Raw genomic sequence first — 15,321 nt, 5'->3', positions numbered from 1 at the left:
TGATAGCAGCTGTTGGGAACGGAGCCCTGGTCTCATCACTTCCAGCCGGGTGCCCCTCAGCACTGCCGCTGTGCTTGGTGCTGTACAACACACGACCAGAGACAGCCACTGGACTCACAGTCAGCCATGAACTGTGCTGTCCCCAGACACAGCCCTTCTCAGACTCAGGCAGACACTGACAGAACCTGTGGGACAAGGACAAGTTAATATTACAAATCTCAGCTCCCTCTCAGCATCCACCAGCATTTCCAGAGGGCCAGCAATCCACTTTGTAAGCCCAAATACAGAGATTATGGCTCTGTTGCCGGACACTAAAAGAAGAGCACATCACTGAGAAAGTTTGTAGATGACACAATTGGGGGAGTGGTAAATAATGAAGAGGACAGGTTATTGGTTGAGAGATCTGGGCACTTTGTAAACTGGGTGCAAGAGAACAATATGCATTTTAATAGAGCTACATGCAAATGTATACGTCTAGGGACCAAGAACATTGGCCATACTTACATATTGAACTCTCTCCTGGGAAGTAATGACTCTGAAATAGGTATGGGGTCACGGTGGATGAACATGAGCTCCCAGTGTGTGTGTGACACTGTGGCCAACAGATCTGCTGTGATCATAGGTTGTGTGACCAAGGGAATTTCGAGTACAAGTAGATAGTTTATTTTACCTCCGCATTTGGTACTGGTGTGACCGCTGCTGGAATCCTGTATCCAGTTCTGGTGTCCCCAGTTCAAGAAAGAGGTTGAAGAATTGGAGAGGGCTCAGAGAAGAGCCTTGAGAATGTGGAAAGGATTAGAAGACCTTTCTTTATAATGATGGATTCAAAGAGCTTGATCTTAACAAAGAGAAGGTTAAGAATCATAGAATATCAGGGTTGGAAGGGACCTCAGGAGGTATCTAGTCCAACCCCCTGCTCAAAGCAGGACCCATCCCCAGACAGATTTTTGCCCCAAATTGCCCCTTCAAAGATTGAACTCAACCCTGGGTTTAACAGGCCAATGCTCAAACCACTGAGCTATCCCTCCCCCCGACTTGATCACAGTCTGTGAGTATCTACTCATGGAACAAGTATTTCTTAATGGGTTCTTCAATCTAGTAGAGAAAGGGGGAACAAGAGACAATACCTGGAAGTTGAAGCTAGACAAATTGAGGCTGGAAATGACTCATTTATCAAGGGTCGTGGTGGATTCTCCATCACTGTCAGCTTTTAACTCACGATTGGATGTTTTTCTAAACAATCTGCTCTAGGAATGATTTCAGGGCAGGTCTCTGGCCTGTGCTATACAGGACTCAGACTAGATGATGACAGTGGTCCCTTTTGGCCTAGAAATCTATGAATCTGTAAAACCCCCTGAGTCCGACTGAAACTTTCTACCATCCTATCACACTGTGCTGGGTGCGGGGCTGGGGCAGGTTTTGTGGAGCCCATAGGATCTCACAAAGCTGCTAAAACACTTCGCATTCAAAGTTTCTCCCTTGATTTGAGAGGAGCGCCACTGGGACCCCACTGGGATTCCAAGTCTGGTGAAGAATTCATTCATTAGAATGAATGTAGCACATTGGTTCATTACATACTTATTAGCCATGATGTATCACAGAATCATAGAAGATTAGGGCTGTAAGAGAACTAAGGAGGTCAAAGCAGGACTAACACCAAATAAATCATCCCAGACAGGGCTTTGTGATGCCGGGCCTTAAAAACGTCTAACGATGGAGATTCCACCACCTCACTAGGTAACCCATTCCAGTCCTTCACCACCCTCCTAGTGAAATATTTTTCCTAATATCCAACGTAGACCTCCCCCACTGCAATTTGAGACAATTGCTCCTTGTTCTGTCATCTGCCACCACTGAGAAAAGCTGAGCTCCATCCTCTTTGGAACCCCCCTTCAGGTAATTGAAGGCTGCTATCAAATCCCACCTCACTCTTCTCTTCTGCAGACTAAATTAGACCAGTTCCCTCAGCCTCTCCTCATAAGTCATGTACCTAAGCCCCCTAATCATTTCCGTTGACCTCCACTGGACTCTCTCCAATTTGTCCACATCCTTTCTGTAGTAGGGGTCCCAAAACTAGATGCAATACTCCAGATGTGGCCTCACCAGTGCCGAACAGAGGGGAATAATAACTTCCCTCCATCTGGTAATTGGCTTGCAGCCTTAAACCCCATCCCAAGGTGTTCTGGGATCGCAGAAGGCAAATTGCTAGGTAACTTGGGGGAAGGAAGTCCCCTGGAGTTACTAGTGTCCCTCCCCTTTCCAAAGACATTGCACCATGCTCAGCCTGTTCCTCTGGGTAACAGTAGGGTTGGTGAGAGATGGGTTGCTTCTCACCAAGATAACTTAGGGTGAAGTAGGGTCCCATTTTACAATAACCCGCCCCTAATGCCATTACAATAAGATCAGTTTAGCCTTTCTATACGATCTGGCGACTCTCTTCATGTCTGGCCCCTTTGGAGATAGGTTCTTTTCCAAATTTGGACAAGTCGTTCAGAGTTGTTTTCCCATCAAGAGTTGTGCGGGACTATATCCAGCAGCTGCTATTGGTGTTAATCTGTAACTCAGAAAAGCAAGGAATGGGTCTTCCTGCTGTAGGATTTTCTTGGCTGTCTGTACAGCTCTTTCAGCTTCTCCATTCACTTGGGGTAATGTGGGAGGCTCACAATAAGAGCAAAATCATATTTAGTTTGGAATGACAAATTCTGCTGCAGTGAATTGTGGTCTGTTGTCTGTCATTAGTTGCTCTGGAATACCAAAGTGAGCAAAGGTGCACTTCAGTTTCTCCATAACACTGTGACATGTCTTTCAAGTACATTATCTCTATATACCTGGAAAAATAGTCCAGGATGACTGGGTAATGACAACCTCTGAATTTCCATAAATCTGCAGCTAGTCTCTGCAAGGTTTCTCTGGTAGAAATGTTTGTACATTGTACGGTTCAGCAATGTCTCTTAAGTTGATTTGTACTGGATCTCCTTTCAAAAGCCCAATATCATAAGAACATAAAACGGACATACTAGATCAGAGCAATGGTCCATCTAGCCCAGTATCTTATCTTCCAACAATGCCCAATGCTAGGTGCCCCTGAGGGAATGAACAGAATAGGTAATCATCAAGTGATCCATCCCCTATCACCCATTCCCAGCTTCTGGCAAAAAGAGGCTATGGATAACATCCCTGCCCATCCTCGCTAATAGTCTTTGGTGGACCTATCCTCCCTGAACTTCTCTAGTTCTCTTTTGAACCCTGTTATAGTTTGGTCCTTCACAACATCCCCTGGCAAAGAGTTCCACAGGTTGATTTTGTGTTATATCATCAAATCCTTCAGTGAGTTCTTCCACCTTTCTCACTAAGCCCATCGTGGCTGACAGGCTGCTGCTGAGAAGGTTGATGGTCTGTGGTTCTTTGATCACATGCGCTCTGAATGCAAAGCTTTTGACTTAGTAAGTTGTTTCTGTGGTGAACTGTCCCATGCATTTAAGAGTACCTCCAGGGCTAGTCAAAGCCCTCAGCTGACTTCAGCTATGGGAGGATGTGACAGGGTGCACTCACACCGAACCGAATGGGGAAGGGTTAATTCCTCACTGTGAGTGGAAGAGGCCACACCCCCAAGTCCCTACCAGGCATGCACCAAGTGTAGCACTTCTATAAAAGGGAGCAGGACAGCTCAGTCAGGGCAGACCGCTGGAGAGGAAGGACTCACGCCCCAGGCTTCAGCCCGGGAGTTGTCGAAGCCCCAGACTGCAGGAGCCAGAGGTGCTGAGACCCAGGCAGATGCTCAGGTACCTAAGGACACCACTCGGAGGTCGGAGCCACCGGGAGCAGCACAGTCCAGGGAGACCAGAGACCCAGAGGATGTCTAGACCAAGACTGCAGGAGTCACAGTAGGAAGTATCCCATGGAAGGACTAGCCATTGTCCCTACAGCAGTCAGCGTGTATCAAGCCTACTCTCCACTACCAGTGTCCTGGGCTGGGACCGAGTGGAGCAGGGAGGGCCAAGGTCCCCCTAAAATGGCTGCCACTCACCTCTGGAAGGCAGCCAAATCCCCACTCCGGCCAATAAGCCTTCCTGCCCTGAGGATTAGGACAAACCCATTGACTCTGGCCGCAAGGCCTTACCACCCCATGGACCAGGGCAAACCTTATTGACTCAGGCCACTAGACTTTTCTGTCCTGTGGCTCAGGGAAATCCTATGGGCTCAGGTCACTGGGCCTCACTACCCTACCGACAAGGGCATCCCTATTGACTTTATCCACTGGGACGCATTGTCTTGAGAGAACGGACAGCTTGAAGACTGGGGTGCACTCACCCGTGCTAGATGGGAACACCCCAGCCTGTCACAGAGGGGTTGAAGGGCATTCTAAGTCCCTTCTGAGATGCCTGAAATATTAGCTCCTGAGTCAGTTTTATAGTCAAGTGTCTTGCCATGAACATTCAGTTTCACTCTCCAGACAGGTTCCATGTCATCACAAGTGATGGATCCCAGAAACAACGGCTCTTGATTGTCTGTAATCTGAATCGGCTCCATAACTGCTCTGGTGCTGCAAACAGCTGCAAAATATCCATATTTCATGCAAATATTACCCCATGTGCCTCTGGCTGGACATGTATCATCGCTTGGGATAGGACCTTTTCCACACCTAGTGTATGTAGGCTGTCCCTCTTAGTCTGGGCATTCTCTCTCCCTGCCTCATGCCTTTTATGGTAATGACCTTTAACACTCAAATATCTGTTTATAGCTTCTAAGAGCTACACTAGAGAGTTTACAGCTGCCGAGATGCAGCAAGGCAGCTGTGCCAAGCTCTCTAATGTAACCACTCTGAGATGACGGGAGAGCTCTCCAGTTGGCTTAACTACTTCACCCCCATGAGCGGCAGTAACTATGTCAGTGGGAGAGCTTCCTCCGCCCACATAGCGCTGTCCATACCAGTGCTTAGGTCAGTGTAACTTACATCGCTTGGGGGGGGTGGCTTTTTCACACCGCTATGCGCCGTAAGTTATACCACAGCAAGTGCTAGTGTAGACATAGCCTAAGCTAAGCCATAGCTAGTTTCAGGTTTAACAATTTGCTCCTGCCTTTGGTTCTGTTGTTTGACTAATTCAGACTGGTTTGCTATTGGAATAGCTGTGGCTAGAGTTCAATCTCTTCAGTTGGAGCTGCTGTGAAATGTTTTATCTGTTAGCGCACACAGGCAGGTTATTGGGTTATTTTCAACCTTTGCATTCCTGAAATCACCGTTTTTACCCAATATATGTGGAGCTTTTATAAAATATTCCAAACTTTCCCCTGGTTCTTGAGTTCTCTGGTGGAAAGAAGCTTCTTCATAAGCTGCATTTCTCTGAGGTATAAAGTATGCATCGAACATAGCCAGAGCCCTTTCATAGTCACCTTTGTGACTGTCTTCAGTAAAGTCAAAGGATTTAAAGATATGCTCGGCCTCCTTCCCATAGCCTACATTAAAGACGATACCTGCATATCTCCAGTTTCCTTATGCAGCTTGGCAGCAATGTGAAATCTTGTTTCCAGTCTGTCCATGGTGAAGTTTGTGAAAGATGAAGTTCTCTGGGGCACTGAAGAGTGGCACAGTGACGAGATCCTGCAACCTTCCTAGCTTTGTTCCTTCTGTTTATGTTCTTAATTTATTCCACATGCCATGTCATGTTCTTCTGTACCAAACATGGACTGGTCACAGAGCTTGCTTTTACATACCACGATCCTTTAATGCTCTGCCAGGCATGGCTGAGATCAGCTTAAAACAGGGGCGGGCAAACTTTTTGGGCCGCATTGGGTTTCGGAAATTGTATGGAGGGCCGGTTAGGGGAGGCTGTGCCTCTTCAAACAGCCAGACGTGGCCCAGCCCCTGCCCCCATCTGCCCCCCCAGCTTCTCACCCCCAGACGGCCCCCCCGGGACTCCTGCCCCATCCAACCCCCCCACCGTTCCCTGACCGCCCCCCGAACCTCCACCCCTGACTGACTCCCGCTGTCCCATCCAACCCCTCTTCTCCTTCCTGACTGCCCCCCAGGACCCCTGCCCCATCCAACCACCCCTTCTCCCTGTCCCCTGACTGTCCCCGGAACCCCTGCCCCTGACTGCCCCCCACCACCCAATCCAACCCCTCTTCTCCTTCCTGACTGCCCCCCAGGACCCCTGCCCCATCCAACCACCCCTTCTCCCTGTCCCCTGACTGTCCCCGGAACCCCTGCCCCTGACTGCCCCCCGCCACCCCATCCAACCCCTCTTCTCCTTCCTGACTGCCCCCCAGAACCTCTGCCCCATCCAACCACCCCTTCTCCCTGTCCCCTGACTGTCCCCGGAACCCCTGCCCCTGACTGCCCTCCGCCACCCCTTCCAACCCCCCCTCCTTCCTGACTGCCCCCAATCAACCCCCCTGTTCCCCACCCTCTGACCACCCTGACCCCTATCCACACCCCTGCCCCCTGCCCACCAGCCTGAACTCCCCGGCCCTCTATCCAACCCCCTCCCCCCCCACTCCCTGCCCCCTTACCGGCTGCCTGGAGGGTCACGCCACCACGCACCACAAAGCACCAGGTCAGGCCGGGCTCTGCAGCTGCGCTGCCCCAGGAGCTCGCAGCCCTGCCGCCCAGAGCATTGCGCTGCCAGCGGTGCAGTGAGCTGAGGCTGCGGGGGAGGGGGAACAGCAGGGGAGGGCCGGGGGCTAGCCTCCCGGGCCAGGAGCTCAGGGGCCGGCAGGAGGGTCCCGTGGGCCGGATGTGGCCCGCAGGCCATAGTTTTCCCACCTCTGGCTTAAAATAAGGTATTTTACACACATCACCACCTAGTGGGTGAGCAGTATAATACACTTTTGCATCCAATTACAGGGCTTGTGGGGTTGTCACACTCCAGGGTGGGGGGACACTAGCCCCAGTCATGCCTGAGGGGAGCAGGGTGTGTGAGACCTTCAGTGATGCAGGCAGTGTGAAAGCAGGTGGCTCGGTTTGGAAGGGCTGGTGCAGCGTCATTGGTTCTGACGTCGCTCACCACGTCTTGTATTTTGCCGGCTACTTAGGGCTCATCTGCACTGGAAAAATTACAGGAGACGTTCTCCCATCGGTGTAGGCAATCCACCTCCCTGAGAGTCAGTAGCTAGTGTCACTGAAATATGATGTGCAGCTGAGACCTTTTCTCCCAGTGCATCAACAGAGGGCAGGGGAGAGCTCACTCTGGCCACTGCTTACATCAGCCAGTGTTTGGAGATCCCTGAAGTGTCCAGTCATGTAGATAGAGACTTACCTCATGTCTTTGCTTTCTTTCAGCTTCTATGACAGGACTCCTCATGGCAGGTAAATACAAACATAGGCGGAGGGTGCTGGGTGTGTGTGTGGTGCATGCTGCAAGGTGCAGCTCTGTGTACAGCTATCTCATAAATCGGGGAGGGGAAGGGCAGAGTTAAGATTATTTAAACTAGTGGTTCAAATGTAGAACAGGAGACCTGGGTTCAAACCTTTCCTCTGCCGGACTCAGCCTCACTACATGCCTCTGTTTTCCCCACCAGTGAATTATTAGCAAGGTGGACTGTGTGGCAGAGTGCAGGACATCCTGGCTGTTGGGTCCCTGTGGAAATACCCAGGCCACCCAGCATCTCGAGAACTCACCCTTGTCTAGCAAGTCCAAGTTACATTTGGGCTGTGGAAGCTCCTGGATGAGCTGCTTCAGTTTGGGGTGACCCCAGATTTACCCTGGGATAGGATCTGCCCCAAACGATATTTTTCCCTTTAGTTATTGTTAGATCCATTTCAGCTCAGCTCTGACTGGGGCTGGCGCATGGCCCCGACCCCTGCAACGGGGGAGTGGAGGTGCCGTGAGTGACGCCAGCTGGGGTTTGCGGGATGTGGGGGTGGGGTACCAGGCGCTGGGCTGCCGTGGTGCCGTCACTACAGGAGGGTGCTCAGTTCAGCACGGGGCATGCCCTGTCTGTCCGGGCACTGTGGAATATAGAAGAGCCGAGTCAGCCCCAGTCAGCCCCAGTGGAGTCTTTGGGGAGCAGAACTACAGCCCCACGAGGCTGCTACTGTTGGCTCCGGTCAGGCAGGGTCATCGGGGCGCAGACGGGGACGGAGCCCAGGCACGGGCAAAGGGCAGTTCAGTCTCCTGACCAGTTTTGCCCTTTGCCCCTCGGCTGGGAGCCGCTCAGACTGAGGGCTGGCCTGGCCTGCACACACCTGTCCTGTCACGGAGGGGAATTAACCCCAGCAGCTCATTTCACATTTTGGGCATCAGAGAGCTGCAATGGCTGCGACTTCCACTCACTACCAGCTTGGACCCAGGGCCCCAGACGTGAAAGCCCAGTGCCTGTTCCCCCCACGCCAGCCACTGCCCCTGCCTGAGCTGGGACCAAATGGGATCTGGTGCCCTCCAGGGGAAAAGCTCCAGGTCTCCTTCCCCCAGTGTACTGCATCAGCTCATCCCCCTCGCACAGACTACTGGAGCCAGAGTCCCCTGCGGGGAAAGACCCTGTGTCCCATTCTCCATCCCACGAGTCAGCCATTCCCCCCTGCCTGGGGCTGGATCAGAGCTGGTGACCTCCAGAGAGGAACCCCCCAGTGTCCTATCTTGAGACAGCCAGTCTGCCACAGAGGGACTGAATGGGAACCAGAGTAAAGGATAGGGGGAAAGTCCCATATTCCTTTCCTCTAGCCCATCCCTGAGTGTTTATTTCCTTGGGGTATTTGCAGACTCAGGCATCCCAGAACTAACTCAGCTCCGACTGGTGAACGGCCCGAGTCGCTGCGCTGGGAGAGTCGAGGTGCTTCACAACCAGCAGTGGGGAACCGTGTGTGATGACAACTGGGATTTAACTGAGGCCAGAGTCGTGTGCAGGCAGCTGGGCTGTGGGACGGCATTATCAGCCCCACGTGGGTCTCGGTTTGGACAGGGAACTGACCGTATCTGGCTGGATGAGGTAAACTGCACAGGGACAGAAGCCGCCCTCTCCGAATGCAGGGCTCGGCCTTGGGGAGTGCATGACTGTAACCACGTAGAAGATGCTGGTGTTAAGTGCTCAGGTAAGAGTCATCTCTTCTGTCATGGTGGGTGCTGCAGGGAGTGGATTGGGAAGCTTTCAGCGCAGCCCCTGGTTCCCTGTCTGAGTTCCTGTGCCCCAGCACAGTGCTAAGGGCATGTACTGAAGGGAGCAGGTTGGGAACACAGTAGAGGGTGCTCTCGTCTAGCAGTCTGGGCTGACCCCAGTCCTCCCAATGGCTGACAAAAGGTCTGTGCTGCAGCGTATGAGGTTCTCTCCCTACAGTGAGTGACGCTCAGAATTCCCCGGAGCTGAGCTAGGGGGCATGAGCTGCAGAGGGTGGTGTGTGGGGCACAGTGAGAGGCCCTCTCCCCGCTCTGATCCCCCACCCCTCCCTGGCACAATGGGGCACTGGGTAAGCATGGATCCCAGCTGTGGGACTTGGTGTCAAACAGAGCTTGCAGACACTCCTGGGGACTAGAAACCCAGGTCACTTTGTCAAGAGTTGGGCTAATAGCTCAACTATGCAGGACAATTTGCCCCACAGATAATTACTCCTGAACTTGTAACGTCCCCCACAGCTCTGACTGGACAAACATTCCCCCTACTTCCTGTCATGCACAGTCACCATATTTCTGTGCCCTGACTCTCAGCTGCCCAGTGCCACCCCAGAAGTGGCAGCATGTCAGCGGTGGGGACTGAGCCCTTGACATGCAGTGGCTGTGTCAGGAGGCCAGTCACACGCATCAGTGGTAGGCAATACAGTCATCAGCATCACTTGTGATCAGACGCACAGGAATCTCCTTGAGTATTTATTGCATTTGCAGACTCGATTATTCCAGACCCAGGTCCTCTCCAACTGGTGAACGGCCCCAATCGCTGCGCTGGGAGAGTCGAGGTGCTTCATAACCATCAGTGGGGAACTGTGTGTGATGATGGCTGGGACTTAAATGATGCTGGAGTCGTGTGCAGGCAGCTAGGCTGTGGGACGGCGTTATCAGCCCCAGGCGGGGCTCACTTTGGGAGAAGTTCTGACATTATCTGGCTGGATGAGGTTAACTGCACAGGGACAGAAGCTGCCCTCACCGAATGCAGGGCTCGGCCTTGGGGAGACAATAACTGTCACCACAGAGAAGATGCCGGTGTTGTGTGCTCAGGTAACCCTCCTCTGTCACATCACTGGGACTGCTTCCTGGAACAGGCTGGGAAGGTTTCAGCATAGTCCCTGCTTCCCTGTCTGAGCCAGTGCTGAGCCCAGTGTCTCAGCGAGGTGCTGGGAGGGCTGTGCTGCAGGGAGAGGTGTATGTGTCCCTGTGAGAGACCTTCCGCCGTCTCTGCCCGCTCCAGTTCCAGTGCCAAGCTATGGCACAGTCTGGCACTCTGTAGCCATTGGTCCCCCCAGTCAGATTCAGTGACAGCTGGAGCCTGTAGCTGTTCACTGGGAACCCTGGGTCACTTTGCCAAGCATCAGGCTCCTGACCCCAGTGTCCCGGGAAATTGGCAACTTAACTAATGTTACCCTTGGCGTAGATGGGATTGGACATTGTCAGGGCCAGTAACACGGCAGTGTGGCCTAGTGGTCAAAGACAAGGTGGCATCGGGATCACGGTTGGAAATCACACAAAATATGACAGCCAGAAACAGAGTCTGAAGCCTTGTCCAAGGTCAAGCCACAGTCAGAGTTGGTCTCTGGAATTAGGCTGAGGAAGCAGGAACCAGGGGCAGTAATGGGAGCAAGGAGCAGGCACAGGGCCAGGCAGCAGGAGCCAGGAACAAGGGGTGGTAATGGGAGGAAGGAGCGGGAACCGGGCGAGGAGGCAGGAACCTGGTCCCTGGGGTCTGGCCAGCAGCAGCCTTAGAAACGAGTTGCTCAGACAAGGGGTAGGATGGGAACAGGAAGCTTTACACCTGGAGGTGTCCAATCAGCAGTCTGCTTCTAGTCACCTGCCTGTGGTGGGTGGGCCTCTGCTGGTGGACCATTAGCTACTATTCCCTCATTTCACCGTGATGTGACAGGTAAGGCTGTAGTTCGGCAACGTCGTGGACCTGGGTTTGAGACATGTAGTGCATGGGAGATGCCTAATTCTTTCCAATTTCCTGTATAAACAGCTGGGCCAACTTTGCCTAGCATGTCTCTCAGCTGCCCTGATTCACCCCAGAGGTGACAGCATGTCAGTGGTGGGGAGTGAGCCCTTGATGGGTATCTGTTGTGTGGACCTGTAAGTGGGAAGCGCTACATTCTCCATTGTCACTAGTGATCAGATGCACAGGAACCTCCCTGAGTGTTTATTCCCTTGGGGTGTTTGCAGACTCAGGCATTTCAGAAGTGGCTCAACTCCGACTTGTGAATGGCCCAAGTCGCTGCGCTGGGAGAGTCGAGGTGCTTCACAACCAGCAGTGGGGAACCGTGTGTGATGACAGCTGGGATTTAACTGAGGCCAGCGTCGTGTGCAGGCAGCTGGGCTGTGGGACGGCGTTATCAGCCTCACACAGGTCTCGGTTTGGACAGGGAACTGACCGTATCTGGCTGGATGAGGTAAACTGCACAGGGACAGAAGCTGCCCTCTCCGAATGCAGGGCTCAGCCTTGGGGAGACAATAACTGTCACCACATAGAAGATGCTGGTGTTGTGTGCTCAGGTAAGCCTCATCTCTTCTGTCATGGTGGGTGCTGCAGGGAGTGGATTAGGAAGCTTTCAGTGTAGCCCCTGGTTCCCCATCTGAGTTCCTGTGCCCCAGCATTGTGCTATGGGCCTGTACTGAAGGGAGCAGGTTGGGAACACAGTAGGGGGCGCTCTCCCCTAGCAGTCTGGGCTGACCCCAGTCCTCCCGCTGGCTGACAAAAGGTCTGTGCTGCAGGGTATGGGGCTCTCTCCTCACAGTCAGTGATGCTCACAATTCCCCGGAGTTGAGCTAGGGGGTGTGAGCTGCAGAGGGTGGTGTGTGGGGCACAGTGAGAGGCCCCCTCCCTGCTCTGATCGCTCTGATCTCCCGCCCTTCTGGCACAATGGGGTGCTGGGGAAGCATGGATCCCAGCTGTGGGACTTGGTGTCAAACAGAGCTTGCAGCTGCTCCTGGGGACTAGAAACTCGGGTCACTTTGTCAAGAGTTGGGTTCCTAGCACAACCATGCTGGATAATTTGCACCACAGATAATTACCCCTGAACCTGTAACATCCCCCGCAGCTCTGACTAGGCAAATCTTTCCCCCTAGTTCCAGTCATGCACAGTCACCATATTTCTGTACCCTGACTCTCAGCCGCCCTGTCCCACCCCGAAGTGGCAGCATGTCAGTGGTGGGGACTGAGCCCTTGACATGCAGTGGCTGTGTGAGGAGGCCAGTCACTCCCATCAGTGGTAGGTGATACATTCATCAGCATCACTTGTGATCAGATGTACAGGAATCTCCTAGAGTGTTTATTGCATTTGCAGACTTCGTCATTCCAGACCCAGGTCCTCTCCAGCTGGTGAACGGCCCCAATCGCTGCGCTGGGAGAGTCGAGGTGCTTCACAACCATCAGTGGGGAACCGTGTGTGATGATGGCTGGAACCTAACTGATGCTGGAGTCGTGTGCAGGCAGCTGGGCTGTGGGACGGCGTTATCAGCCCTAGGGGGGGCTCACTTTGGGAGAGGATCTGACACCATCTGGCTGGACGACATTAACTGTACAGGGACAGAAGCTACCCTCACAGAATGCAGGGCTCAGCCTTGGGGAAACAATAACTGTCACCACGGAGAAGATGCCGGTGTTGTTTGCTCAGGTAACCCTCCTCTCTCACGTATCTGGGGGTGCTGCCTGGAACAGGCTGGGAAGCTTTCAGCACAGTCCCTGCTTTCCTGTCTGAGTCAGTGCTGACCCCAGTGCCCTAGTGAGGTGCTGGGGGGCTGTGCTGCAGGGTGTGCTGTGTCCCTGTGAGACATACACTGCTCCCTGAGCCAGGCAATAAGCGTCAGGAACAAGGGATGGTAACAGGAGCAAGGAACAGTAACTGGATGAGGAAGCAGGAGTCAGGAACAAGGATCAGGAACTTGGGCTGGTCCCAGGCATCTGGCCAGCAGCCGGCCTAGCAACGGGTTGTTCAGATAAGGGGTAAAACGGGAACAGGAATCTCTGTACCTGAAGGTGTCCAATCAACAGTCTGCTGCTAGTTACCTGACTATGATGAGTCAGCAGGTGTGGCCTCTGCTGGTGGGCCATTGGCTGCAGTGACACATTATGCTCTACTTGGGCAATCTCATAGGCCTAAGTTTCAGACCTGCAGTAACTGAGAAAGACAAATTCTTCCCCATTTCCTGCCTAAACTACTGGGCCAGCTTTCTGTAGCCTGTCTCTCAGCTGCCCTGTTCCACCCCAGAGGTAGTAGCATGTCTGTGGTGGGGAGTGAGCCCTTGTTGGTCAGTCACTGTGTGCTGAGGCTGTTTCGACCTGTCAGTGGGAGGGATAAGATGCACAGGAATCTCTCTGACTACTCCCTTGGGGTGTTTGCAGACTCAGCCCTTCCACACCTGGCTGAGGTGCGACTGGTGAACAGCCCAAGTCGCTGCGCTGGGAGAGTCGAGGTGCTTCATAACCAGCAGTGGGGAACCGTGTGTGATGACAGCTGGGACATAACCGATGCCGGAGTCGTGTGCAGGCAGCTGGGCTGTGGCACAGCGTTATCAGCCCCAGGAGGGGGTCGATTTGGACAAGGATCTGGGCCAATTTGGCTGGATGAGGTTAACTGCACAGGGACCGAAGCTGCCCTCTCCGAATGCAGGGCTCCCCCTTGGGGGAACCATAACTGTGACCACAGAGAAGATGCCGGTGTTGTGTGCTCAGGTAACCCTCCTTCGTCATGCCCATGTGAAAAGCAGTTTGGGGACTCACTGAGGTGCTCTCCCCTCACAGTGAGTCCTGACCCTAATGCACCACCTGATGCAAAAGGCTGTGCTGCAGGGAGTGGGGCTGGGGCTCAGCTTGGCTGCTCTCCTTGCAGATTTATGTGTAACCACAAGGCCCCAGGTCACATCTAAGGGCCTTTCTGCAGGGAGCAGTTTGGGGACCACAGGAGGGGGCTGCCCTCTCTCAGAGTCAGTGCTGACCCCAATGCCCCAGCGTGGTGCTAGGGCACCGTGCTGCAGGCTGAGGTGTATACGTCGCTGTGAGAGCCCCTCTCCCACCTCTGCTCACTCTGATCCCCCCCACCAACTACAGCACTGTGGGCACTCTGTGACCAGTGAGTTCTAGTCAGACTCACTTGGTGTCTTATTCTGATGAGATGGGAGGGAATAGCCTTGATGTGCTTAGACATCTGCCATTTTTGTATGCAGTGTAGTTGCAGCCATGTCGATCCCAGGATACGAGAGAGACAAGGTGGGTGAGGAAATGTCTTTTATTGGACCAACTTCTGTTGGTGAGAGAGACAAGCTTTCCAACCACACCGAGCCCGGACCTGAAGAAGAGCTCTGTGTGAGCACCAAAGCTTGTCAGGAGAGGGGGTTGGGGTGCAGCTGGGGTATGGGATGCAGCAGGGGGCTCAGTGCAGGGGGTTGGGGTGCAGGTGGGGTGTGCGATGCAGCAGGGAGCTCAGCGCAGGGGGTTGGGGTGCAGGATGCGGGAGGGGTTTGCAGTGCGGGCTCTGGCCTGGCGCCGCTTACCTGGAGCGGCTTCAGAGTAGCAGCGGCGTGGCACCACTAAGGCAGGCTCCCTGCCTGCCCTGGGCCCGCCCTGCTCCCAGGAACGGGGAACCATGGCCAATGGGAGCTTCGAGTGTGGAATCCACAGGTGAGGGCTGCGCATGGAGCCCTCTGACCCCTACCCTCACTCGGCCGCTTCTGGGAGCGGCGCGGGGCCCACGGCGCCACGGGGGTGGCAATCCCGCAGGCCGGATTCAAAGCCCTGAGGGGCCGGATCCTGCCTGCAGGCCATAGTTTGCCCACTACTGCTCTAGATTCCTGTAAGGCATTTGACTTGGCACTGCACGAGAATGATGCAAAATTGACATTGTACATGATAACTCAATGATACATCTAGGAACACAGAACACAGGCCGCACTTCCAGGAGGGGGGACAATCTCCTGGGAAACAGTAACTCTGAGAGAGATTTGGGGGTGGGGGGTGGATAATCAGCTGAACAGGAGCTCCCAGTGTGACTCTGTGACCAAAATGGCTAATGCAATCCTGGGATGCACACACAGGGGAATCTCGAGTAGCTGTAGAGAGGTTATTTTACCTCTGTAGTTGGTGCTGGTGCGAACGCTGCTGGAATCTTGTGTCCAGTTCTGGTGCCCACAATTCAGGAAGGATGTTGATAAATTTAAGAGGGTTCAGAGAAGAGCCATGAGAATGATCAAAGGA

At 53.5% G+C, this 15,321-nt stretch overlaps 1 protein-coding gene across 1 annotated transcript in view; it reads left to right on the top strand.

Annotated features, from left to right (window-relative positions):
- Positions 1–15,321, top strand: part of LOC135892886 (uncharacterized) — a gene marked incomplete at its 5' end in the record, with an annotated part of 126,392 nt that overhangs the window by 93,945 nt on the left and 17,126 nt on the right. The window contains 5 exon segments of the mRNA XM_065420654.1: positions 8,699–9,028; positions 9,813–10,142; positions 11,295–11,624; positions 12,431–12,745; positions 13,474–13,803. Of these exon segments, the coding sequence (XP_065276726.1) occupies positions 8,699–9,028; positions 9,813–10,142; positions 11,295–11,624; positions 12,431–12,745; positions 13,474–13,803 (1,635 nt within the window).

This window comes from Emys orbicularis, chromosome 21 (assembly GCF_028017835.1).
Source record: "Emys orbicularis isolate rEmyOrb1 chromosome 21, rEmyOrb1.hap1, whole genome shotgun sequence".
In the NCBI taxonomy this organism is placed as follows: Eukaryota; Metazoa; Chordata; order Testudines; family Emydidae; genus Emys; species Emys orbicularis.
Note: the sequence above shows the minus strand (reverse complement) of the source record. Positions and strands in the feature narration are given on the sequence as shown.